Source organism: Paroedura picta, chromosome 6, assembly GCF_049243985.1.
Source record: "Paroedura picta isolate Pp20150507F chromosome 6, Ppicta_v3.0, whole genome shotgun sequence".
Lineage (NCBI taxonomy): Eukaryota > Metazoa > Chordata > Lepidosauria > Squamata > Gekkonidae > Paroedura > Paroedura picta.
This window is the reverse complement of record NC_135374.1, coordinates 33433493-33458853: the sequence shown is the minus strand read 5'-3', so window position 1 is coordinate 33458853 and position 25361 is coordinate 33433493. Positions and strand designations below refer to the sequence as shown.

The 25361-nt window shown below is 42.8% G+C and overlaps 2 protein-coding genes across 5 annotated transcripts in view; one reads left to right on the top strand and one right to left on the bottom strand.

Annotated features, from left to right (window-relative positions):
• Window positions 1–2154, bottom strand: part of FILIP1L (filamin A interacting protein 1 like) — a 199597-nt gene extending 197443 nt beyond the window's left edge. The window contains exon 1 of one of the 2 annotated variants that reach the window (XM_077342054.1): window positions 1966–2154. In XM_077342054.1, the coding sequence (XP_077198169.1) occupies window positions 1966–1993 (28 nt within the window). In that variant the 5' untranslated portion in view covers window positions 1994–2154. The remainder of the gene's footprint in view (window positions 1–1965) is intronic. The other variant, XM_077342055.1, reaches the window with a different exon arrangement.
• The window catches only part of CMSS1 (cms1 ribosomal small subunit homolog), a 225589-nt gene extending 202341 nt beyond the window's left edge, over window positions 1–23248 (top strand). For 2 of the 3 annotated variants that reach the window (XM_077342070.1, XM_077342071.1), the window contains exons 2-10: window positions 4464–4573; window positions 8664–8747; window positions 12547–12676; window positions 13589–13648; window positions 15480–15582; window positions 16440–16500; window positions 18837–18924; window positions 21717–21805; window positions 23014–23248. In XM_077342070.1, the coding sequence (XP_077198185.1) occupies window positions 4464–4573; window positions 8664–8747; window positions 12547–12676; window positions 13589–13648; window positions 15480–15582; window positions 16440–16500; window positions 18837–18924; window positions 21717–21805; window positions 23014–23097 (809 nt within the window). In that variant the 3' untranslated portion in view covers window positions 23098–23248. Of the gene's footprint in view, window positions 1–3981; window positions 4115–4463; window positions 4574–8663; window positions 8748–12546; window positions 12677–13588; window positions 13649–15479; window positions 15583–16439; window positions 16501–18836; window positions 18925–21716; window positions 21806–23013 lie in introns of those variants that run through there. The other variant, XM_077342069.1, reaches the window with a different exon arrangement.
• The last annotated feature ends 2113 nt before the right edge of the window (window positions 23249–25361 follow it).

Here is a 25361-nt window from a genome sequence, read left to right as displayed (position 1 = left end):
AGAAAGTGAAGAGGAACTAAAGAGCCTGTTGATGCGGGTGAAGGAGGAGAGTGCAAAAGTTGGCTTGAAACTCAACATCAAGAAAACAAAGATCATGGCATCCGGCCCTCTCAATTCCTGGCAAATAGAAGGGGAAGAAATGGAGATAGTGACAGATTTTATTTTCCTGGGCTCCAAGATCACTGCAGATGGGGACTGCAGCAAAGAAATTAAAAGACGCTTGCTCCTGGGGAGGAAAGCTATGGCAAATCTAGACAGCATCCTAAAAAGCAGAGACATCACCCTGCCAACAAAAGTGCGTTTAGTCAAGGCTATGGTTTTCCCAGTTGCAATGTATGGCTGCGAAAGTTGGACCATAAGGAAGGCCGAGCGTCAAAGAATTGAGGCTTTTGAACTCTGGTGCTGGAGAAGACTCTTGCGAGTCCCTTGGACTGCAAGGCGAACAAACCGGTCAGTCCTAGAGGAGATCAGCCCTGACTGCTCTTTAGAAGGCCAGATCCTGAAGATGAAACTCAAATATTTTGGCCACCTCATGAGAAGGAAGGACTCCCTGGAGAAGAGCCTAATGCTGGGAGCGATCGAGGGCAAAAGAAGAAGGGGACGACAGAGAATGAGGTGGCTGGATGGAGTCACTGAAGCAGTAGGTGCAAACTTAAATGGACTCCGGGGAATGGTAGAGGACAGGAAGGCCTGGAGGATCATTGTCCATGGGGTCGCGATGGGTCGGACACGACTTCGCACATAACAACAACAACAATAATGTACATGTATAGAACTTTTTGACCCTTGCTGTTTCCCCAAAGGAACTAATTCATTAAACAAACAAACACACATGAATCTGCCTTACACTATATCAGGCTAACAGTCCTTCAAGGTCATTGTCTACTCAGACTGGCACTGTTTCCCCAGGGCTTCAGGGAAAAGTCACATACATACATACATTTTATTTATAGGCTGCCCATCCAAGTGTGGGCTCAGGACTCAGAGCAACTAACCATAATAAACAAGAATAAATATTAGTAGTTATTAAATGTTAGTTATTAAAAGGTGCCCCCAGCAGTCTATAGATAGATCACTTCACCTGCTGTCTGGCTGGTTTAACTGGTTGGTGGTGCCGGAGACTGACTGTCTGCATGCAAAGCAGAGGCTCTTTCACTCAGCCCCAGCAACTGGGGCAGCATCTGGCAAACTGGGGCAGGGATCCCCAAACAGTCGATTCCTTAAGCCTACAAACTGTTGGAAATGGGTCTAACTCTCACATTTTCCATCAGGAACCATAAAGCGCAGATACCTTTATTCTTTATCAGTGACCCTGATTTCTTTATAGAACTACAATTAGCTTGGGAACCCTGGGGAATGTAGGGTATTCCAGACACTGTCCTAGAAGTCACTAATCATGTTAAGGAAGAGGGAAAGGAGAAAAAATCACCCCCACACCCAGTTGTCTCCCAGGTGATAGATGATACATATTTTCCAGCCATACACACATTCAATGCTACATTTCCTAACAGTATACCTCTGTGCCTAACAAGGCTTTCAGAAGAATATCATCCATTTCACCATTGCCAGAGCACTCTGGTGGCTCAAATGTGCTTTTACTGATTCGGAAGGCATTCCCAGTCTGAGCTCATTTGACAGAAACGCTTCCTTAAACTTCATTGCTACTTGCCGTTATCAGAATTGTAGTCCGTGGGAAGCACACTTGCATTCACCTCTGCTTAGAACAAAATAATACTGGTTGTACATGCAGACATTCTGAACATGATTTACAACTTTCCTGTTCTTATTGATTATTTAAAACTTGTGTAAATATCGTATCTTGGAATAAATAATGGAGATTACACCCAAAGCAGGATTTTTATCATTTATAAAGGGGAACCTCAAATAAAGATTAAGCCCACTGACGTGTAACTCTGCGCTACCAAGCCATTTCTGAGAAATAATATTGGAATAAAAATACTTTACCATATTTAGGAAGACAGTCTTCTTTCATATAGGATATCTTCTTTTGCCTTCATTCCCCCGTAAATGCCAAATCCAAGTGGGCAAAGAAATACTTATTTCAGCAAACTGTGTACCTTCCTCAGTTTTGTTATTGTCCAAGTTGCACCGCAGCCGTGTTAGATCCACAGACCCAAGAAAGCACTGTAAGGGAGAGGTGGGGGAGGGGGAGACCCTCACTGATATAGACCAAACTCTAAATATAACCCAACCCACTTTCCATGCTGCTCTCTCGATGTACTGAAGGCAGGCGACCTTGTTGGAAAGCTGTCCTCTCAGCTTGCCATTCTTTGCAGAGGAGAAATCTAGTGGACAAAATGCAAGCAGACGTATTCTTGCAGCAAGCTTGGGTACAGGTATAGGCATTAGCTATATCCCAAATGCATCCTGATTCATTTTGGAGTATGGGCATTATTTGGCAACAGCACGTACACAGCAGATAGGTGCTTTCAACATTGGATGTATTGGTATCCCATAGATTTATGATTCTACAAACAACATAGCAAATGAGAAATATGACACAAGTGAATAAGGGGGCCAACTCTAGCTTGAGAAATTCCTAGAGGTTTGTGAGTGGAGACCGAATAAGAAAATTTGGGGACTGGTATGAGCTCAGGAATGAGGCAATACCACAGAATCCACCTGACATAGCTGACATTTTTTACAGGGGAACTGATCTCTGTAGGCTGAAGATCACTTGTAATTCCTGGCAACTCTACAGCTGAAAATACTATATCTTGAGGAATTTCATGTCTCCATTTTTAGTCCCATTTGGGTTTTGTAAAACTGCTGTAAAGTGAAGAACAGAATGTACAAACAAGGTTTACGGTATTGTTAAGAACTGGAGATGGTTTTTAAAAATGCTTGGGTAGAAAGTGTATACTTTAGGATCTGTACTTTAGTTTCTGTGCAAACATGAAACACAGTATGAGCTGTCACTGGGGAACATACCAGGTGAACTGGGGGAGTGTGGCCCAGCATGATCCCCATTCCCACACCACATAAATGGATCTTTGTTGGTCTTAAAGGTGCTACTGGACTCTGATTTTAGTGTCTGCACAGTTACTCTTCTCAAAGCCAACCATGCTGGTCACCAGTTTGCAGAACTAGTTGAATGCCATTTGAACAGACCAGAGAGTAAAATCTGATTTATAAAGATTTGTCATTAAATGTCACTGATGAAGGCTAGGCAAGCAATATGGCTTTTCGATGTTGAGGCATGACAAGAAGATGACAAAGGGGTTTTAGAGTAACAAATCAAAATGCTAAGAAATTCATGGAAGCTGATAGAAATTCATAATTACTAATTTTCTGTCTGGCTGCTCCTCCTGCAGTTGTACTCTGCTAGAGCCCCGTGAATCCTTAAACTGGCTCTGATGTTACCGGCCCCACAGATCCTTAAACCATTCCTGCCAAAAGGTTCTATAATCAAGCATAGGCTGGTAACTCCATGGCATAGAGAGCTCCCCAGCCCCTTATGGATTCTCCATTTATATCAGTGGAGAGAGCCAGAGGGCCCCATGCGTGAAACATATTTCTATGTTCAAATGAACTGAGACTTGGGCACACACATGGAATTCTGGTACATAAAAGTAATGGTAAAATGTACCTAGTTCATGAATTAGATCAAAGTTTCAATAGCCACAACCCAGTGACAGTTTTCAGAATTTGGAGTATAATCATAATGTTTCTATCAAAACAAGAAATGATGAACTATAAAGATAGCTTCAACGTGGGAGACTCGGAGGAGTCATTAAGACTGAGGTTTCTGCCTCAGATGTGTTTTATTTTGTCAGTTTGTGCTGAAAGCGTGGGCGGGTATTGCATGTTAGAACACAGCCTAAAGCAAAGATAGGCAGTTAACAGGTGGTGCATTGTTTGCAAAGTTCCATCCTGGAAGCCATTTGTCTACTCTAAGAGTTCTATAACAAGCATATATAAGCAGATACAGGAGAAGGGGTTATTTACAACTCTGCTTTGGATACACCCCCCCCCCTCTCCCCTTTCTAGACATGCCAAGTCAGGATTTATAAAGAAATGTTAGTTAGCTGTCAAGATTTTCTTGGCAAGCTGCACCCTGTGTACCAGGTTGCTCCATTAGAATGTGCAGAAGGTATCTGGGGAAGGAGTTGACTCAGCATATGGGTAGAGCAATACCAATATATTCTAAGGCAGGGGTAGTCAAACTGAGGCCCTCCAGACTACAATTCCCAGAAGCCCCTGCCAGCATTCGCTGTCAGGGTCTTCTGGGAATTGTGGTCCATGGACATCTGGAGGGCCGCAGTTTGACTACCCCTGTTCTAAGGCATAGTAAGGTAGTACTTGGACATGACTGCTGAACTCCCTGGAAGGGCAGCTATGTAAAATATGAAGCAATCAGTCAACATTTGAGGAACTAGCATTTATTTGTTGACAATAGCATTGGAATCGGCATTCTTTGATTGTTGGGGTTTTGTCTTTAGATCTTTCTGATGATGAAGCCTTGGAGGAAGCCACTGGACCCAGTAAAACAGTGAAACAGCTGCAAACTGCTACGAGCTGCAAACCTGCTTCATCAAAGAAAAGAAAACAGGTTGGTTGACTTTCATGACCTGCCAGGAAATGAAGTTTTTACCCCAAAATGAAGAAGTGCTGCTTGGCTGGATGGAAAGCCCAAAATACAGAACACCAGGATATCTGTGCATGATAGTATCTAAAAATGGACATGATGTTGCCATTGCACAGCATTTCATACACTAGTGTGGTATTGTGTTTATAGTGTTAGACTGGGGCTGCTTTCACATGGAGGCTTTGCTCTGGCTTGCCATCCGAACTGCAGTAGGGTGTTTTGATCATTCCCATTACGTCATCCCTGAATCATTCGCTTACTGTGTTTTCTCCAATTTGATGCAGGTGTTCCCAAACATTGGTTGGTACAATCTTTTGAGAAAGTTGACAGCCAAAACATGCTTATATGCATTTACTAACAGCCCTTCAGACTTTGCTTAACCCTGACTGGCCAAGGATCATCAGCATTCTAATCGGCCTGCCTGTTTCCATTGTTCAACAAGACACATAGCGGTTGCTGCAAGGGCATCCATCCCTGCTACTTCTCTTTGGAAAGCTGCTTGGCTGTTTGACCCCAGACTCCTGCCTTCTTTCCTGTCTCAGTTTTCTGATCGAAGCCCCTTAGCGCCAACCTCACTAGTCTTAAGGAGAATTCAAGTGTCTAAAGTGTGATGTGTGCTGATGTTGCACAACTGATTCCTGTGAGCCACACGGGGCCTGTCTTGATCCCCAGGGTCACTGCTGCTAATCCAAACAGCAGGTCAGTGGCTAGCTGAATCAGCACAGGGGGCACAGGCTAAAGGAGCACTAGAAATCCTTGGATTTCCTGTATTTTTGGAAGGGATCTCATTTCCCTAGTTCCAGTTGAGTTCACCATTCAATCGGCTGTGGAAAGCTGCCATCCAGACCTAGCGTGAGCTTTTCAGCATCCATCTCGGTTCCTTCCAGGTTCCGCCAGTGATTTCCTGTGATGAGTGGTTTCCTGAACAGAGCACAGTGTGCTCTACCCCTCTTAAGAACACTTGGCGTGGCCTGATTTTACAGCTTCCCAGACCCCTGCAACAGCTTTGGGCTGCCTTCCTGTATTGGATCTGCACCCACCTGGACACGTGATCCCCAAAAGACTGCCAACTAGGCAGCTGTGTAGCATATATTCAAATTGATTCCTGTGCTATCAATGCTGCATGGGGGCAGCCGTGGATTGGTAGCCTCACCATGAAGACAGCAGGTGAGGTTGAGAGTCTCTGATATTCCAATGTGTTCAGAACAGCTCTGTCAGTGCTGTGGCAAGCCCAATTGGAAGGGAGGCCCCCAAGGAAGACTGCATAAAGCAGCACTGATGAACCTCTGCTTCTCACTGGCCTTGAAAGCCCCTTTCAGGGGTTGCCACAAATTGGCTGCAGCATGGTAGCGCTTCACTTACATACAGGACTGATGACATCCTGGTGTCTCTCTTTGCTGGTCTTTCCCTACCTTTAGTCTTTGCCTGAGTTTCCAAAATATGGGTGCACCCAGCTCTTGCCCTGCAGCATTTTCTCAGGGTCAGCTGTCCTCAGTTGACAACTTATTTCCCAGGAATTCCAAGGTTGCTTCTCTTCATCTTTCAGCAAAAGTTGGGGACAGGTGAAGGAGGAGGCAGACTCACATTTGTCAAGCTGGCAAAAAACAGTCTGTTTCAGGGCCAGGGGGCAGCCTTTGACTTCAGCCTGTCTGCTTTACACACACTTGCAAACATTCTCTGTTCCTAAACATGGCTAAGAAAATCCCAGACTAAGTGCCAAATTGGGCATTCCGGCATGAGGACCGAATCCTGATTGGCCCTGCATCACAGTGGGCCCAGACAATCTTATTCCTACCCCCTGACCCTTTTTCAGCACTTGACTACGTGGTTCCACAGTGCTGTGTGTTCAGCCCCTTGAGACATGTTTAAATGGCCAAGTTCAGCTTCAAAATGGCATTGGCACCCGTGAGTCAGACCAATGGATGTCGGGATGTCTAGTCTGGCCTTAAAGTTAAGGGATAGTTGCAGTTTGCAGAAGCTGATTTCTTGATCCAGCAGACCTAGACGGAGACACATGTCTCACACAGTGAGCTTGCTTGTTCTTCCTGCATGGGATAAGCTTTCCGTATCTCCTGTCACATGCTTATTTCTGTTCTTCTCCTTGCTAAACACCGTTACTTCTTTCTGAGCGCAGATTTTACACACTTAAAACTTTTTAAAACAGTTGTCCAGGTTTTCTTTTATGGAGTCTTTGGTCAGCATAGATAAGCTGTAAATATATTAAAACGGCCATGGAGGAAACAATCCAACCCAATGTGTTTGGTTAGGAAAACTTTTTTGCCTCTTGAAAAGCTCAGTAATTTTTATGCAGCTGTCTGCCCAGATTCCTGTGTTTATATTCTCCATAGACAATCACTTCAGAGATCCATTAGCACTAGAGAGCTGAGCCTTATTCCAAATGTTTGAGGATTCAGATAGTCTCACCAAGGGAAAACAGAATGTTAAAAATGTTTTCAGAACTAATGCACTACAAATAGAAATACTAGTTAAATATTTTGTTATCTACAAGTTATTAAAATATCACATCTCTCTTGAAACGCTCTCAAGAGTTTACCATCCGGTTCCTCAGTGATGATACTTCTGGTAACCAAGGAGAGTAAGGAGCAATAATATAGTAGCTTTGAACACTGGAACATCTAAAAATTGTGTAAGAGAAGAGAGTAGAGATACCAGTTTTCAGCCCTAATGCTGTCTTTAAATATTACAGTGGCATTGGTGTTCTACCAATTAAATATTATTGACACAATGTCATTGTTACATGTTTTCTTTGTCTACATAAACCTCCGTTTAGGTATTAAAACATCAGCTTTTCAGTATTTCAGTATTTCTAAAGAATGTATTTTTCTGTGATGTTTCTGCTGAACCAAAATGTGTGTAGGTTGTCTTTATTTTAAAATAAAGTATTGCAAACATGAATGCACATGTGCCTGTTGTGCTTTGCTTGGAAATACATGCACATTTGTAACAAAGCCTCAGTACCTCTGCCCATAGACTGTTTACGCACTGGAGGTTTCATGCTGGGCTGCAGACTGGGGTTTTAGTCATGGCAGGTTGCCCCACCTCTTCCTGCATCCACATGGGAGAGCATTTGGCCCTGTGTGCCTGATCTGCCCCCGATTAGTGCTCCTGCACGGGAGCTGGGGCAGTGAAGTTCCCAGTGCATAAACAGTCAGAGTTAAAGAAACCTTAGTTCTGAGAGAGAATACTGTTGTTTTTAGAGGGCCCGATAGCTGGTTAAATGGTAAAAATACGTTTATTTTATGCAGCAGATGGGCCAGATTTCTGGGTTTGTAAGCACGCTTATATGTCTGTGAATGAAATCTGGACTCCGCCCCCATATCATATGTATTTTCTGTCATTTTAAGTAATGCTTCCTCTGATTCTTTCATTTCATGACAGATTTTAAGCACAGTGAGGTTCCTTGGGCCTCACATTAAATATATATATATAGACAGCAGCTACAACTTCTTAAACTGAGAGGGCATAAAATCAGTTATAACTCTATTCCCTTACATACAATTCAGCAACAAAAAAGTGGTGGGAAATTTTGCAGAGAAAAATGCTGGCATTCAACCTAAAGACATCATTATAAACTGAAGAAAAAGCAGTTTCTGAGTAGTGGGGCTTGTTTTTCCTGTTCATTTGATAGCATGTGCAGTTAATGCCAAACTGTGTTATTTTCCTTAGTGTTTAAAACTTTCAGTTAGCCAGATGGTTAACAACAGACCTGAATGGATTTGTAGTTCAGTGTTCATGTATTATGCTACTTGAAAGTAGCCCAACAACTGTTTGTTTGAAATTTTTAATTGGCCCTATCTCTGTAAGAAGAAGTTCCTTCTTATCTCCAGCCACAATATGCTTTACATTTCCTGCAGATCCACACTGATATGAGCAAATATGAGCAGGATCTGAAACCTGTGCATGGTTTATCTTTTCATTTTCTATGAGATCCTGCCAGCCAAACATGTGCCTGATTTCCACACGATCTAGGATATGTTCTAAAGTGTTTTTAATGGTGGAGTAACTCAATCCAAGCATAAATATTTCCTTCCAGCATACAGACCGCTTTCCTGGTATAGAAGAAGAGCAGTCTAAGGATAAAAAAGAAGGTGAAGGAAAACCAAAGAGGAGAAGAAAGGTACTAACTCCTAATTGACCTTGCAGAGCAATTGTGTATGTTTTTTTTTTTTAAGGTGACCACATGTATTTGCTACATTTGCATTTGTGGAACAGGGTAGGGGGGTTAGGGCAATAGAAAATTCATTTTTTTAAAACTTTAATAAAGGTTTCCTCCTGTCCCCAGTTGAGTCATGGTGTCATATTTAAGCCACTTAAGATCCTTCCTTCCTTCCTTCCTTCCTTCCTTCCTTCCTTCCTTCCTTCCTTCCTTCCTTCCTTCCTTCCTTCCTTCCTTCCTTCCAAATAAACTTTTTCAAATTCATTTTTCTCTATTAATACACTTGAGAATTAAGAATTAAGTATTAGAATGTAGATCCAAATGAAAACCGGGATATTTAGTTGATCTAATTATCCTTATACCCACATTACATTAAATCAACTATTTGTCAGTGAGATATAACCCACAAGCTTGCATCCTACACTCCTACGTAAGGATATTTGCAGATTTCCCTAGGATCTATGTATTGCCTTTGTATGTACTCATAGGCTGTAACTCATCTGTTCCACTTATGCTAATTCCTGCTCACAGAAAGTTGTATTATAACACATTCTCTCCTTCAGTTTACATGAACAATGAGTACCTAGCTGAAGCCCACTACTGAATATTTTTACAAGTGGCATTGAGAGTGCCTTTTCATCACCAGTGTTATCTCTTCTAATAATGTCTGATAGAAAACCAGGTTATGTCAAACTTCTGAAGTCTTGATCATCATCTTGCCTTATCCACCTGAGAAGCACAACAAAGAATGTTCACTTCAAGAAATGCTATATCAGGCTTGTGAGGACTTCTGACACACCAAGCTAAGCACAGCTTTCAAAGAACTTTATTAGTCCCTTCCTTTTCTTAGCCCAGACATGCTCGATCTCATTAGATCCTGGAAGCTAAGCAGGGCCAGTCTTGGCTAGCATTTGAATAGGAAACCTCCAAGGAAAACTTGGGTCACGGCATGGAGACAGGCAATGGCAGACCACCTCTGGATACCTCTTGCCTGGCTGCCAGACAATCCTACAATCATAGGATTACTCCAGCCTTTCTCAATTTTTTTACCATTGAGAAACCCCTGAAACATTCTTCAGGCTTCAAGAAACCCCAGAAGTGGTGCAGTTGTGCAAAATATGGTTGCTGTGTATATGCCCACTGGGGTCCCTCCCCTTCCCACCCCCTCCAGGCTCATAATTGGCCATTTTGGGAGGGGAGGGGGGCAGGTCAACATGACTACATATAGTTATATAACAATATTAATTAACCCTCACCAATTTGGAAAACCCTTCTAGGGCCATCAAGAAAACTCAGGTTTCATGAAACCCTAGTTGAGAAAGCCTGGATCACACACATGCCAAACAATAAATAAATGTTGGCTGCTTGCCTGGGAATCCATAAAATCGAGGTAATTATGCACCTGGAAGGTTGGTGAGCTATTCAGACACAAGCTGTACAGACTTATGCTATGTTTCACACGAAAACACTTGTGGGAAGAATAATTATAAATTGCCTAAGATTATAAATCCCATGTATGTGATATTCAGAACTACGGTAGCCCCTGTTTCAACTGTAAATCACTCGAGTGACCATGCATAGAAAATGACCCATGAACATTTTATTATTACTCTTGCCACTGCTGTGTTGCTAATGGTTGCACCTGCGTTGACACTCTTGTCCTGTATTTGGACATGCAGACACCTGTGGAGAATATTGTTCCATGTGGCAGCCCTCTTAATCTTTGGCAGAACAGAAAGCATCTTGCTCAGAAAGGCAAATGGATTCCTACAGAGTCATCAGAAATCCACAACACTGGAAGCAGTGGCCCATTGAGTGAAATGTGCAATATAAACGGATGTACCGAGGCTGTAGACAAGAACTTATACTAGAGAGAGCTTATACTAGATCCAGATATAGTTCTAGAGTCTTTTTTTTTCTTTTTTGGACAATGAGCAGTAGATTGAGAGCAAGCAGTTCTTTGATCTGGGTGCTCTCTCGTATAACATTTATTTGGAATACATGGGGTGTGCGTGCGTGTGTCCTCCCTTTATGTCCTCACAACTGTTCTGTGTGGTATATTACAGCGCAGGAGAAAGGCTGGGTCTCCAGTGAGCAATTTTATCCTTGATCTCCCCTGTTCTAGCCTGATACTTTAACCAACTGGTTTGATAAAACTTTTAAAAAGCAGCTCCAGAAAACACCACCCCAGTATGTAGGGTTGCTTCATATGTGAAGGTTTCCTATAGGGATATTGATTCTAAGTAGGAAAGAGTATGTGGATTGCATGTACATAATCATGAATGACCCATGCGCATATCTATTTTGCAGTGTATGGAGAGAAAACACATGGGTATGATTGTCATCTGTACGAGTGTCTATAAGAGTCTGCAAGTAAGGGATATCCATGCTGGAAACACTCACATCTGAGCCTGAGATTTCCTTCAGGAACTTGTTGCTCTGGAACTGTATTTGAATGCAATGCTGAGTTCTGACATGGACAAGCTGTGAGGAAATCAATGTGGCAAGGATATTACAGTAATTTATAGTACCCAACAAACTTTTCTTTCCCTCCCCTTCTCACTCACACGTAAAAAAATCTTTTGCTCCTTAGCATCTGGAATGAATTAGAAGGAAAATAATAAAACTTCCTGTGTGAAGACCATTTTCCCAACAGCTCTCTTTGAAGGAAGGGAGTATGTTCAGGTGTCCTTGTTCTTACTGTTGTGGAATTTCTTGTTAATATCAGCATCACCCTCAAGAGGACCATTATTCTCCTGAAGGAATTGAGTGACTCAGGGAATGATGTAATAGCAGTCCTCTCTCCCTCTCTCTCTCTCATTCTCTCTCTCTCTCTCTCTCTCTCTCTCCCCCCCCCGCCCCCACCTTCCCCACCTCTGGCTTTAAGTGAGTCCCATTGATATTTGTTAGACTCTTATCTGTGGATGCAGATAAGTGTTTATGAATCATCACTCTAAGAAGGACTGTCTTTATATACACAGAAGAAAGAGTTTAATCTGTTCAAGTGCAAAACACACACATGGCAACTGCTGTAGTCCAGTTCTGTACACAACATCTATGGACTGGTCGAGCTGTTCCTTTCTACTTTCATGGATATTTGAAAACTGTTCACATGGATGTCTGGTGAACATCTGAGCAGGGGTTATCTGGTGTGGGTGTGGGAGATGGGCACCAAGAACTGCTATTCTTGAGGAAGAGGAGGAGTTGGTTCTTATATGCCGCTTTCCTCTACCCGAGGGAGTCTCAAAGCGGCTTACAGTCGCCTTCCCTTTCCTCTCCCCACAACAGACACCCTGTGAAGTAGGTGAGGTTGAAAGAGCCCTGATATTACGGCTTGGAAAAAACAGCTTTATCGGTGATGTGGCGAGCCAAGGTCACTCAGATGGCTGCATGTGGAGGAGGAACGGGGAATCAAACCCAGCTTGCCAGATTAGAAGTCCGTGGTCCAATGCTGGCTTCTAGAGTGTACCAAGCTCTGCTGCAGGGCACTGCAGACTCCACGTGCCCAAGCCAATATGCCAAAGCTGTATTTGTGTACCCCGCTCCCCAAAAAGTGACTTTTGTTAAGAAAATGTTAACCTTTAAATATTGCTCCTCTAAAACATCCACACCAAATCTTTAAAGTCCTGCTTCACACAGGTGACAGCAGTAAGTCTGAAGGCCCATTCTTATCGGATCAAGAACAAATGGGAAATGTATATAATTTGCAAGAGTACTGAGGATTAAATGCTGTGTCGAATGTGCCTTTTCTTGTCTCCAGAAGAAAATTTCAGATATTCTCGCAAAATCATCTCCAAAACCTGGAACCCCTGAAGATGTAAAGAAACTGCTTAATGAACATTTTGGTGCTAAACGTTCTGTGATTGAATTAGAAGAATTAAAGCTACCAGGTAATAAGGGCAGCATCAAAGATGTATGTGCAGGAGAAATAGGAGCTTTTATAAATATCTACTTGTAACAAAATTCTAATAATTTTGCTTACTTAAAAGTAGAAAAGGCTGGGTCCTAATTTGCCCCAGGATTTTAAACATTTGTAAACATCTCCTTGCTATTAAGACCAGTTCACTTTTACATTCTATTAAGCTAAGGTTTTGCATCCTGTTTTGGGGGGAAAGGGGGAAATGTCCCCTGCCTGCATGTGCATGTTATGGGAAATTGCAGATTGACTCAAGGCTTTCCAAACCAAAAATCTTTCAGCTGCAGCAGAGAAGGGAGGGGAGCATGAGAGCACAACAATGCTGTGTTTGCACCCTACTCAACCAGGCTCAGTTTTGTAGTGAGATCTGATTGTGGTCTATGTGACCTGTGAATTTTGGGAGAAGTTCTATAGAATCACAGTTGTAAAACACCAGGCACCTCTCTTTATTAAACAAATGTTGGAAACAGAGAGAACAAGGATACGCTATTCTAGGCAGGGGTGAGATTTTCTCTAGTCAATCTGTACAGTTGGTGGCCTTGATTCAGACTTTAAAGAGGGGGAAACTAGCAAACATTCCATAACCTGTTGGACTGATTATACACTTCTGTGGTTATGCATAAGTAGGGAGGGGTTTGTACAATGAGATAATTGTGGGAGGAAATTGACATTGGACTAAAAGTTGTTCCCATCATTTGGTTAATCTGTTTTAAAGCTTCTTATTTTTGCCTTATGAGTGCTTGTGAAACTCTGTCTTCCCAAAGAGTATTGTGCCTGGCTTTCAGCAAATACACATTCTTGGAAGCTTTAAGGTATTAGTTTTAGCATCCAGCAACAATAACCCTCTCTCTCTCTCTCTTTCTCTCTCTCTCTCTCGTGGTTTCAGATGACTGTTTCCTCCCTCCGAATGACCTCACCCACAGTTTTTCTTCCTACCTGAAGGAAAGTAAGTAACCTGTGGCCTGTTCATAATTCAAATACTCATCCTCTTTCTTGAAATAGTCAAACCAGTACTTTTAAAACTATTTTTAAGAAGTTTGATATTGTGCCTTCTCAAATAAGTGTTTTAACATTGTTCCTGACCCATCAATATTTTACAGCAAAAAGTGTACTTTCCTTTTAGTACTATCATGTTGCTTTAAGAGCTTTAAAGTATCCAACTAGGATCTGGGAAATCTGGGTTCGAATCCCCACTTGTGCCATGGAAGCTTCCTGAGTGACCTTGGCCCAGTCACATTGCTCTCTGTGTAGCTCTGACCTGAATAGTCCCAGGATAGCCTCATCTCATCCGATCACTGAAGCTAAGCAGGGCCAATGTGGAAGCATTGGCTTCCAAACCACCTCCAAATGCCTCTTGCTTTGAAAACCCTATAGAATCACCATAAGTCAGCTGTCATTTAACAGGGAGGAAAATTCCATCACATCACTCCTGTTCTGAGCAGGTACTTGGGAGGGTTTCTGTTCTCCACTTTGAATCCCAAGGGGTGATCATCCCAGGCATCTGCAATGCATTTTTTGAGAGTTAAGAGTCTTTCTTTTTACTATTACTAACACTAGCCAAAACATCACAAAACAGTGATTGCGAGCTTCATCAGACTGAATGTTAAGAAGCACACTACCTCCCAAAGAAGGTGCCCCCATCTGTCACTGTTTCCAAAGGACTAAAGTTACACTAAAGAATTTCTGCAGGAGAAACTAAAGATGGGGAAGGGCATTTTTGCATGCTCAGTGCAGTGCACTGTGCCCAGTAAACCCAGTGCCGTTGTGGCAATGCCAACTGATATCAAGCAGAGAATCACAGTCCAAGAAAAGGGGAGGAAGGGTTGGAAGCCCAGCAGCACCCGTGCAATGTACATTGCCCAGCAAACCCATTGACTTCTGTTCATAATACTAACAAAGCTACTATATTACTCTTAAATACATGCTATCATCAAGCAGGATAAGGATAAGGATGAGAATGTCAGGAGACCAAAAAGTGAAAATGAAGACATGGAAAAAGGAGGTGAAGGGAAACAGAAGTAAATGATAAGCATGTGGAAAAGAGGAAGAAAAATTAAGAGAGGGAAAGTTTGTTTTATGTTGCTGCATTTGAAAAATAAAAAGACATTTAGCAGGATGTTGGCTTCAGGGGCCTTCTTCAAGCTGCACCTATGGCAGAGTGCACCACTCCCCCTCCGCCTTGCCTTTGGTACTCCAGTGGGCCTCTCTTCCTGTCACTGCTATCATACAAATGATGTTTCTTAAATCTTTTCTTTCTTCTTCTTGTTGCGGTCCATCCAGGCAGGCAAATCCCATACTATACTGATACATTCTTCCTAGGGTTGCAAACTACAGGTTCAGAAATTTGTGGGGACTTATGCATGGAGCCTGGGGAAGACAGAATTTGCAGAAGGGAGGGTGCAGGGTATAATGCCATAGAGTCTGAAGCTGTCATTTTATCCAGAGGAACTGGTTTTTCAAGTCTGAGGGAGCTGGAGGCTGGCAACCCCAATTCCTCCCCTTTCCAAGGTGTAGCAACATAATGCCCATAAGGAGAGGAATCAGGAGAAGGAAGATGAAGAAGGGAGGAACAGGAGGAACAGGGGCAAACTTGGTCCCCTTGGACATATGTTGATGGTACTGGGTTTAAAGATCTTAGACAGCCACCATGAATGGGTGGCAGCCATTATACCCAAGCTGCATTCTTTCATGGATGGCCTTCATCTTTTTGTCATTCAGTCTTCATGTATTGTTTAACTGTCTGTTCTTGCTGCCTTTTTTCCCTCTTCATATTGCAGTCTGTCCCAAATGGGCGAAGCTCCGTAAAAACCACAAAGAGAAAAAGTCATTGGTGATGTTGATAATCTGCAGTTCTGCCCTCCGTTGTCTGGAACTCATCAAGTAGGTCATTGACTCTGGCACTCTGTATGAGGCTTTGTCTGAAATCCTAGGCTCAAAGGCCAAGGGAGGGCACTGGTCAGGGACTGGGCCACAGGCACAAAAGCTCTTGTTCTTTCCACACGGTGGCCTTGAAGTAGTTAGACAACTGTACACTAAAAGTGGGAAATGAGGAGGAGGATGGAGGTCCTCCTTTGCATAACACCACTCTCTTCTTTAAATAAATAAATTAATATCTCAAAAAAATGGCCTGTCATGAACAGCCTTGCTCAAGTCTTACAAACTGAAGGCGGTGGTTTGCTATTCCTAGCATTCTGGTCTTTTCCAGTGACTGGTCTTCTCCTAATGCAACCAAAGTACCGTAGCCTTTGGCGGCCCATGGCATCTAGAAACTCATTTTAGTTTTTAATCATTTTAGCTTTTTGGTAGAAGCCAGGCTTGATTTGATCTGAAACCCACGTATTTGTCTTTTTGGCAGCCCATGGCATCCAGAAACTCTCCTCCAACACTACATTTCAAGTGAATCAGCTTTCTTCATCTCAACTTTCTTCATTGACTGCAGTTGTTGTAAAAAAAAAATATCAGAGGGAGTTTACCTTTGCAGATGCTGAACCTGTGTTCTATGTGGCTCTTCAGGGGCACAGGATTCCTGGCTCCTTGACACATAGACAGTAAACAATTTAAAATGTGTCTTGTAGAAGGTTGGAGTTAAAAGTGGGTCTTTGGTGTGAAACTGTTGAAGGTTACTTCTGTGTGGGGAACTCTACTGTGCACTGGCAGCTAGTAATCTCGCCTTTGTTTTAACTCATTTTTCTTGCCCATGTATTGTATTAATTACTATAAACTGCTTTGTGTTCCAGGTCAATAACTGCATTCAAAGGGGATGGCAAAGTTATGAAATTGTTTGCAAAGCACATAAAGGTGAGGACAGAAGTTATTTTTATACACTTGCACTGTGGCTTTTCACTGCCCCCAAACTCTTCAGCAGCATTTTTTATTGTTGTAGAAGAGCTCAGATAACTGAGTGCCAGCCAGGCCTTAAGCAAAATCAAGTGCAGTCAGAGTGAGGTCCTGCTAAATGCCCTACTTCCCTTATACTTCTAAAACATGGATCAGTGATTTAAATGAAATGCTGAATACAACATTCAAATGGAATAAGTTCACTCTTTAATTGCCATATTGGGATCACTGATCTTACAGGGTAACGATTACAATGCAATAATGCATGCAAAGCCCTTTGAACATGTGAAAGTATAAGACACATTTATTTAGTTCTTTAAAAAGTTACTTCAGTTGTTTTTCCTTGAATGCACAATAGTTTTCATATGCTGGCCAGGCTCCAAAGAAATCCAGACAACTCGTTTCCCTTCCCCAAGGGTCCTTTGAATGTCTTTCCGGAATAGCAGTCCCCACTCCACCCCGCTGTGGACCCAAGGGCAGTTGCAAAAGTCACTTGTGCTAAGGCATGAAGGTTGGCTATTCCAAGAAAAAGTTGGCAAGCCAGTGAGCATGCCTGAAGTAGGATCCCAGGCTTAGTTTTCTGAGCTCCATTATGCTCTTCAGAGAAAGTACTTCAGCACCACTCCAGTGCTTGAGATACAGTTTGCTATTCCCTAGAGAGCTTCCAAATGTAATCTCAGAGATTAGTTTTGTTTTTTTAGAACCAGAAATGTATCTTCTGGCAACTGGGTAGGCTGGACCAATACACTTATGCCTCTTCTTTCTGCAAGCTCCTTGGCATCCCATGCACACTCAAAGCATAGGGAGTAGGAAAAATTAAGTCTTTCTTTCCTTAATTTATGCCCTGCTCAGTGGGGACCCAAAGCCGCTAACATCATTCTCCTCTCTTCCATTTCATCCACAAAACAACCCTGTGAGGTAGCTCTGGCTGAGAGTGTGACTGGCCCAAGGTCACCTAACGAGCTTTCATGGCAGAGTGGGGATTTGAACCTGGTTCTTCCAGGTCCTAGTCCAATACTCTAAAACCACTATCCCATGCTCTTTGTCCTATTAGGGAGTGGTAGTGAGTTTTCTGTAATACTGGCTGTCAAGGGTAGTTCTTCACAGTGGGTCTTCCAAGAGTTCCACTAAAGTTTGTTTGGTTTTTATCCTGGATGCTTTCAGCTGATCCTGAATTGAGCAGGGGGTTGAACTAGATGGCCTGTATGCCGCCTTCCAACTCTGTGATTCTATGCCATCATTCTGTCCCTCACCAGACCCCCAAAGACAGCTTAATGCCTTGATATTTTAGAGAAATAGCTAACACTCTTGCCTTTGGCTTTCATAATTTCTTTGCTTCCTCTAGTCACTAAACAACAATAAAAATCTCTCCATACCCTATGAAAACTACATTTTTCACATACCAACCCAGCTGCACCTGAGAATGCTAAATAATCCCTCCACTCCCAAACCCAATAAGAGAAAAATACATTAATCCCAGTGTAAATTCTGGTCAGCTCTTTTAAGCACCAACTTTAAACATAGGACCTATGCCCTATCAGATAAGTATGGATTAGGAAATCAGGTGGCCAGATATGCACTTACTGTTGGGCTGAAGATGTCATACAGAGGCAGACTATTGGCCCAATTAGTTTATATTGACTGGTCTGACTGGTAACAGTTCTCTGGGGTCTCCAACAGAGGTCCTTCCAAGTATTGCTACCCGGAGGTTCTTTTAATGGGAGATTCCACAGCTGGACCTTTGGACCTCATGCAAGCCCCACTGAGTTGTGAACCCTCCTGATTCCATGTTCTTGCCAACTGAAGCATGTACAGTACTTTGACTCCAAAGCATCTGGATGAAAGCTTTGGCAAAATGTTATCACATGGAGCATGTTTCCTCTTTGCTCAGCCCTAGACAAATTAGTGTAAAATTCAGCTGAGTGTTAACTTTACAAGAATATATTTTTCTCAGTTCAGCTGATGGATTATGACTTCAGTTGTTGGTTGAAAAAAAATACAGTAATGAATACCAACAAAGATGGGAAATCTCTAATGGCATAGTAACAGGAAACAATATTAGAGTTAAGTTACTTTCCTTTTCCCACATGAAACGTTTCCACTTACACTCTTGTTTTTTCCATGTAGTAATGCTGATCGTCCCCTTGGTATTCTCTTCAAACATGGAATACTGTATTAAGAATTTGAGAAGGAATAACAAAGGCAGGGTTTCTACCTCCTCCTAAATGTGTTTCTTTTCTTTTCTTCTTCTTCTTCTTCTTTTTTTTTTTTTTTTTTGGGGGGGGGGGTTGAAACAGATCCAAGAGCAGGTGAAAATGCTGGAGAAAGGTCTCATCCATGTCGGTGTTGGAACTCCTGGAAGAATAAAAGCTCTCATAGAGCAAGGTAGGGAAGTACAACTTATCTAAAAATAATTAACAAGGACCAACTCTGTTGGGCACTGCAAATATCATGTTACACTACCCCATGGTAGTGTTGCTGAAATGCAAACAAAAGAGTGTGAGATTTAAAAGAAGAAGAAATATTGGTTCTTATATGCCACTTTTCCCTACCTGAAGGAGTCTCGAAGCAGCTTACAATCTCCTTTCCTTTCCTTTCTCCACAACAACCTGTGGGGTAGATGAGGCTGAGAGAGCCCTGATATTACTGCCCAGTCAGAACAGCTTTATCAGTGCTGTGGCAAGCCCAGGTCACCCAGCTGGCTGCATTTGGGGGTTGGAGATTATAAATAAACCATTGTAGTCTTGCGATATTCATGGGGGGATCCCTCCCCTCAAGTTTCTCAGTGGGCCTCTACCCATTGTGACTCCTGGCAGACTACCTCTGCCAGTAATGGCTCCAGCTTGACTCCTGGGCCCTGCACAAAGCCCCAGGCTGTGGTGCTAATGGACCCAACACAACTCCCAGGCTCTTCTGGCTACAGCTGGAGGTAGGTGCATTATCTGCACCTGTGCAGAAAATGTTATTTTTCTTTGGAAGCCCCCCCCCCCTTAACAACCCCCATGGGTGTTTTTTTTTAAACATTTCAGAGTTATCTGCAAACCTGAGGAGTCACCCAAGTTTTCTGGAAAATCTGCTTAGCACCCATGTGGCCCAGATCTGCAGACTTATGAGGGCCACACATCACTAATAATATACAGTCACATAGTATATTGTTGGATTCCATCCTTGGGTCTTCTATTACTGTTTCCCAACTTCTTCACAATATTCATTCATTCGTTCATTCATTCATTGATTTATGTATTTATTTTTCACATTTATATACCATCCTCCCCGAAGGCTCAGAGCGGTTTACATAGAGCTTAGAACTATACAAGAAAGGATCCATACATATAAATAACTATAACATTAATATTACTAACTGATAATAACAGTGGTAACAGTACAACATTATAACAATAATAGTACAAACAGGTCCCGGAGCAGAACGCCTTGATGGATTTCTGGGGGGGTGGGGGGAGGGAGGGGGCAGGGGCCCTGAAGATGTTGTTGGTTATGCCTGGTCTCAACTAAATGCCTGGCAGAGGAGCTCCCTTTTGCAGGCCCTGCAGAACTGTTTTAGCTCCATCAGGGTTCTGATCTCCTCTGGGAGCTCATTCCACCAGGTGGGGGCCAGGATAACCAGGGCCTGGCCCTGGTTGAGGCTAGGTAGGCTTCTTTAGGTCCAGGGATCATTAGCCTGTTGGTAGTGGTGGAACATAGAGCTCTTTGGAGGGCATCGGCAGGGAGGCGGTCCCTCGGTTACACTGGGCCCTGACTGTGTATGTCCTTGAAGGTAATTACCAGAACCTTTAGCCTGATCCGGAATTCAACTGGCAACCACTGTAGTTCGTGGAGAATGGGCCGGATGTGTTGCTGTGAGGACTCTGGCTGCCTCGCTTTGGACCATTTGTAGTTCCTGGGTCAAAGCTAAAGGCAGGTCTGCATAAAGCGAGATACGGAAGTCCAGTCTAGAGGTGACCATTGCATGGATCACTGTGGCTAGGTGTTCCAGGACCAGGTAGGGTGCTAGTAGCTTGGCTTGGCGGAGAGGATAAAATGCCAGCCGCGCTACCTTTGCAACCTGGGCTTCCATTGTGAGGGAAGAATCCAGGATCACCCCCAGGTGAGTGAGCCGTAAAGAGCTGCACACCATCCAGGGTGGGCAGGCGCGCTTCCTCACAAGGGCTTCACAAGTATAGAGTGCTATCAAATATTTTAAGTATTCTGTAGTTTAGTGATGTGAAGACAGCTCTCACTGCATCTGCTGTGCCTCATACTGAGTAGAGAGCAGATAAGCAGAGAGGGAATCCTTTCCCCTCACCCCAGATACTCATTCAATGGTGGTGGGGAGTGTTTGTTTGGAGTGGTGGCCCAGAGGGCATGCATAATTCATGTGGCTCTTTGGGTTGATGGGAATTGCAAATGTGGTTCTTCATGAACCACAGAGTGAATACCACCAGTCTACTGTACCACTCTCTCTCATACTCAGAGATTAGAGGCCAGCCAGAACTCCCCTCTCTTTCTCCATAATCATGGTTAAGATCCTGGTATGTGTACTGAATTCTGGTAAAGCTAACCACATTTGAATTTAAGAAACCTTAATTAAGAAAAACTCTATTTAGTCTTAACCTGTTGATGGTTAGGATGGGAATGAGCTATGTGGCTATTTCATGCAGTTCACAAAACTATGATTAAGGAAAAGCTGTTACTGTATTTTTGCTGGCCTAGTAGGGGGGGAAATTGCATTTTTATAACATGAAAGTTTCAGAAATTAGTTGCTGACCCAATACAAAGGATCAGCCAGGTTGTATCTATTCTGCTTTACTGCCGTGTGTGCCAGGAGTGTCAGCATACAAATATAATTAATTATCTTTAGCTGTTGGTGTAGGTTGACATAGTGAGAAAGTAGCCTGGAACCTCCTTTGATGGCTAACCAATAAGTGAAAACCTCAATCTGCACAAAAATTGGCTGTCTTATGATGGGGCAGTCAAGAATCTAAAAGCAGTATTCATATTTCGTTGTCCGTGTAGCATGTCCAAAGCAGCTCACAATCATTCTACAAGAACAACCTAAAAATCACAAAAAAAAAACCCAGTAATAATAAAATCGGCTAACAGCTAAAATATAAAAGTATCTTTAAGGGAAAACTGAATATGTCACGTTATCACTGAATGTCTTCTACTTTTCTTCCCAGACAGCCTTAGTCTGACTGGCTTGAAGTATGTCATCTTAGACTGGAACTGGAGAGATCAGAAGTTAAGAAGATTAGTTGACATCCCTGAGGTACAATCTTTTGAAACAGTTGCTCTTCATACAAGGTTAACCTCTGGCATGCCAGGAGAGTCAGGATATCTTATGTGTTTTTATTTTGAATGTCTAAAACAAGTAAAATCTGGAATAGCAAATGTCAAATGCCTGTCTGTTGTCAGACTTTTTCTGCTCACCTTCACCCACTTATTATGGAGTGGTAATGCACATACTCATCCTTATTATTTACTCCTTAATCTGGCAAATCATTTGTTTTGGCAATTGAATTTATCTCAGAGAAAATTTTTAGTTGTGTTTTCCTGCATTCATGTTATGGTTGCAGTTAACTGTCGTTAAACTACAGTGTCTGCAGAGCTATTTAATTCATGGCAATCCTAGTTCTGTGTACACTGTGAAGTTAGCATCTAGTTTAGTGAACTGTCTGAGAGAAAAATTCAAGTGGGTAGCCGTGTTCAAGTGGGTCTGAAGCAGCACAACAAAATTGGAGTCCAATAGCACCTTTAAGACCAACAAAGATTTATTCAAAGCGTGAGCATTCGAGTGCATGTCTGAGGAAGTGTGCTTGCACTCGAAAACTCATGCCTTGAATAAATCTTTATTGGTCTTATAGGTACTATTGGACTCAAATTTTGTTGTCTGATAGAAAAATACGTCAAGTTTCTCCTGCAGTAGCCATGTTGCACTCTACTGATCTTTATATTTCCACCTTGTTTTACCTTGCACACAGGAACCCAAAATCTGGGTTTCCTGTATTAATTGTGTTGCTGGTTAAAATATTTTGAGAAAGTCAGTGAGTAGAGTTTGCCACCAGTTTCAGTCAGTGAAGCAAAAAGGTGCCCCCTTGTGGCATTTTTGTATGAGTGGGATTACCATAGGATTCAAGTTATACTCTTTAGAAAACGGTGAACTGTGAACTACACAACTCATAGCTTGTCACTAAACCAGAATGGGAAACTGCATTAGGATATAAGAAGAGGAAAGTAGGGAAAGGGCCACTCCAGATTATGGTTTGGGGGTGAGGAGCTTTACATTCAAATTACTACAACAGGTGTTAATAATAGTGTAAAAATTAAAAGTGGGAGAAAGGCAAGGTTTCAAATCTCTGGATTTATTTTTATTGTGGATTTATGTGAGTGTGAGAGTGAGTGGGCATAAAATAGATACATGAAATGTAGGCCTCACAATGATCTTAATGCTATTAATCTAATATCTGTTTTCTCCAGATACGAAAAGAAGCCATTGACCTTCTGGAGATGGGCCTGATCAAGCTGTGCAGAGAAGGCTCTGTGAAGCTGGGACTTTTTTAGAGGGAACTTGAGGGGCCAGATTCTGCTCATCTTCCATATGCCACATTTCTACTGGCTAAGCGGAGGCTTTTTGGTTTGAGAATTTAGTGCTGGATCCTCCGGTCATATTTTATTCTTTTATAATAAAGCAAGCTTGTGTGCATAGCTGCCAGTTGGGGATGTGTGTGGAAAGTGATACAACAGTGAGATTTTCCGTCAACGGTGAGGGGGCTGCATTGGTCCTACAGGACTCAAGTTATCTCTTATGTGCACAGATATCTGATACAGCAGGCCCTTGGCCGTTCCCCAGAAGTCTGCATTCCCAACACTTGTTGCTGGTGCTTCCCAGCAAAAACAGTAAAGGTAAAGGTATCCCCTGTGCAAGCACCGAGTCATGTCTGACCCTTGGGGTGACGCCCTCTAGCGTTTTCATGGCAGACTCAATACGGGGTGGTTTGCCAGTGCCTTCCCCAGTCATTACTGTTTACCCCCCAACAAGCAAGCTGGGTACTCATTTTACCGACCTCGGAAGGATGGAAGGCTGAGTCAACCTTGAGCCGGCTGCTGGGATCGAACTCCCAGCCTCATGGTCAGAGCTTCAGACAGCATGTCTGCTGCCTTACCACCCTGCGCCACAAGAGGCTCTTAGCAAAAAATAGTAATGAGGGGTAAAAACCAAGTAATTGAGTTGTATCAGGATTCGCTTTAGGTGATTGCAAAAACACCGATTCTGACATATACAAACCAGTATACACATATTTGCAGTGATCCAGAATGTGATCCAGATTCTCCTGCCAGTAGTGGCACCAATGTCATGTTGTCTTTTGAGATGCCACAAAAAAGCTTTGTTCAAAGTTGTAGGAAGCCTTGCTCTGAGTTCACCATCAGCAAATAAGCAGAGGTTATGAGAGTCAAGCAGGTCAAAGCTAGTCAACACTGGCCTCTCTCTCATTGCTGTGATCTGCAGGGAAACAGCTGCCCTTCCAGCTCAGGGACCTCGCACTTCCAAGAGCCTCTTCCAACACCAAGGAAGCTCCCATACACGGAAATGCTGTGCTGTGCAGAGTCTTCCCCATCCCCCTAGAATGGTGGCCGTGATAGCAATACCCTTTGCAGAGAGGAGGCAGGTTGGCTGATCCAACAAAGCAAAGACACGAACTCCCATAGGCAGTGGCTTGGAGCTAATAGGTGCTCCGCGACCACAGTAGAGTGCAGAGAGAGAGAGGCAGCAGCACAGCCTGAGACTGAGTCCAGGAGCAGACCAGCGGTCTGGCCCATATTTTGGCACATCATAAAATGGCAATAAGGCCCACATCATGTAATTCTTCAAGAGCTACAAATAAATATTTATTTATCATTATCAATGTCATTATCATTATTATTTTCCGGAGACGCTAGGCTCTGTTGTTTTTGATAACCCTTGTCATTTTAAAGATACAACTTGATTTGTACCCCCCCCCCACCCACTCATATCAGTCATCCTAAACTGTGCTCTATCAGGGACTTTCTGAAAGATTTGAAGGAACCATCAGTGTGTGGTGAGCTCAGGTGGTTTTGCTAGCTATCTTTTATTTTTCTGAGTTTGTAGTGTGTGTGTGTGTGTGGTTTTTTAAGAAGTAAGTTCCCCAACCTTAAGAGTAATGGTTAGTGAGCTGACTGAATCACTCTCTATTCATCAGGCAATCTCAGGCACAACACCAGAGTTCATTTAATTCTCTTCAAAGCCATTTTACTGGGCACATCTTTAGGGGTTAGAAAAAAAATCCAAAACAGGAGAAAAGCGAGCAAGTGAGGCCTTTTAGGGTCAAGACTGTCCTGCAGTCTTCCTGTTGGCATGATAAGGGCCATAATTGGCTGACACTTTCCAGCCTTTTTGCAAACATTATCCTGGGCAGATTCTGGAGAAAATTATATCAGACTACATGGACTTGGTAGAGCCTTTTCTGTGCTGTTTCACTTACTGCAACTTATTCTTTCTTTCATGGAGTCCTTGAGTTTACTCATAAGTCTTCAGGATCTAACTCCAGAGAGTTATCTGGTACATAAGCACACAATTTTTGTTTTGTATTTCTTCCACCAAAGTGCCCTCACTGACTTCAACAAGGGGCTTTCAAGGCAAATGAGAAGCAGAGGTGAGCTATACCATGCCACCTTCTCTCCCAGTACAGGAGTAGGTTTTTAAAACTTGCCGGACTCTTTTCCACACTGAAAAAAAATTGATGTCAGTTTGGATTGTCTCTTACAAAGCCATGGGATGTTAGTGCAGAAGAGTAGCCAAAGAGTGA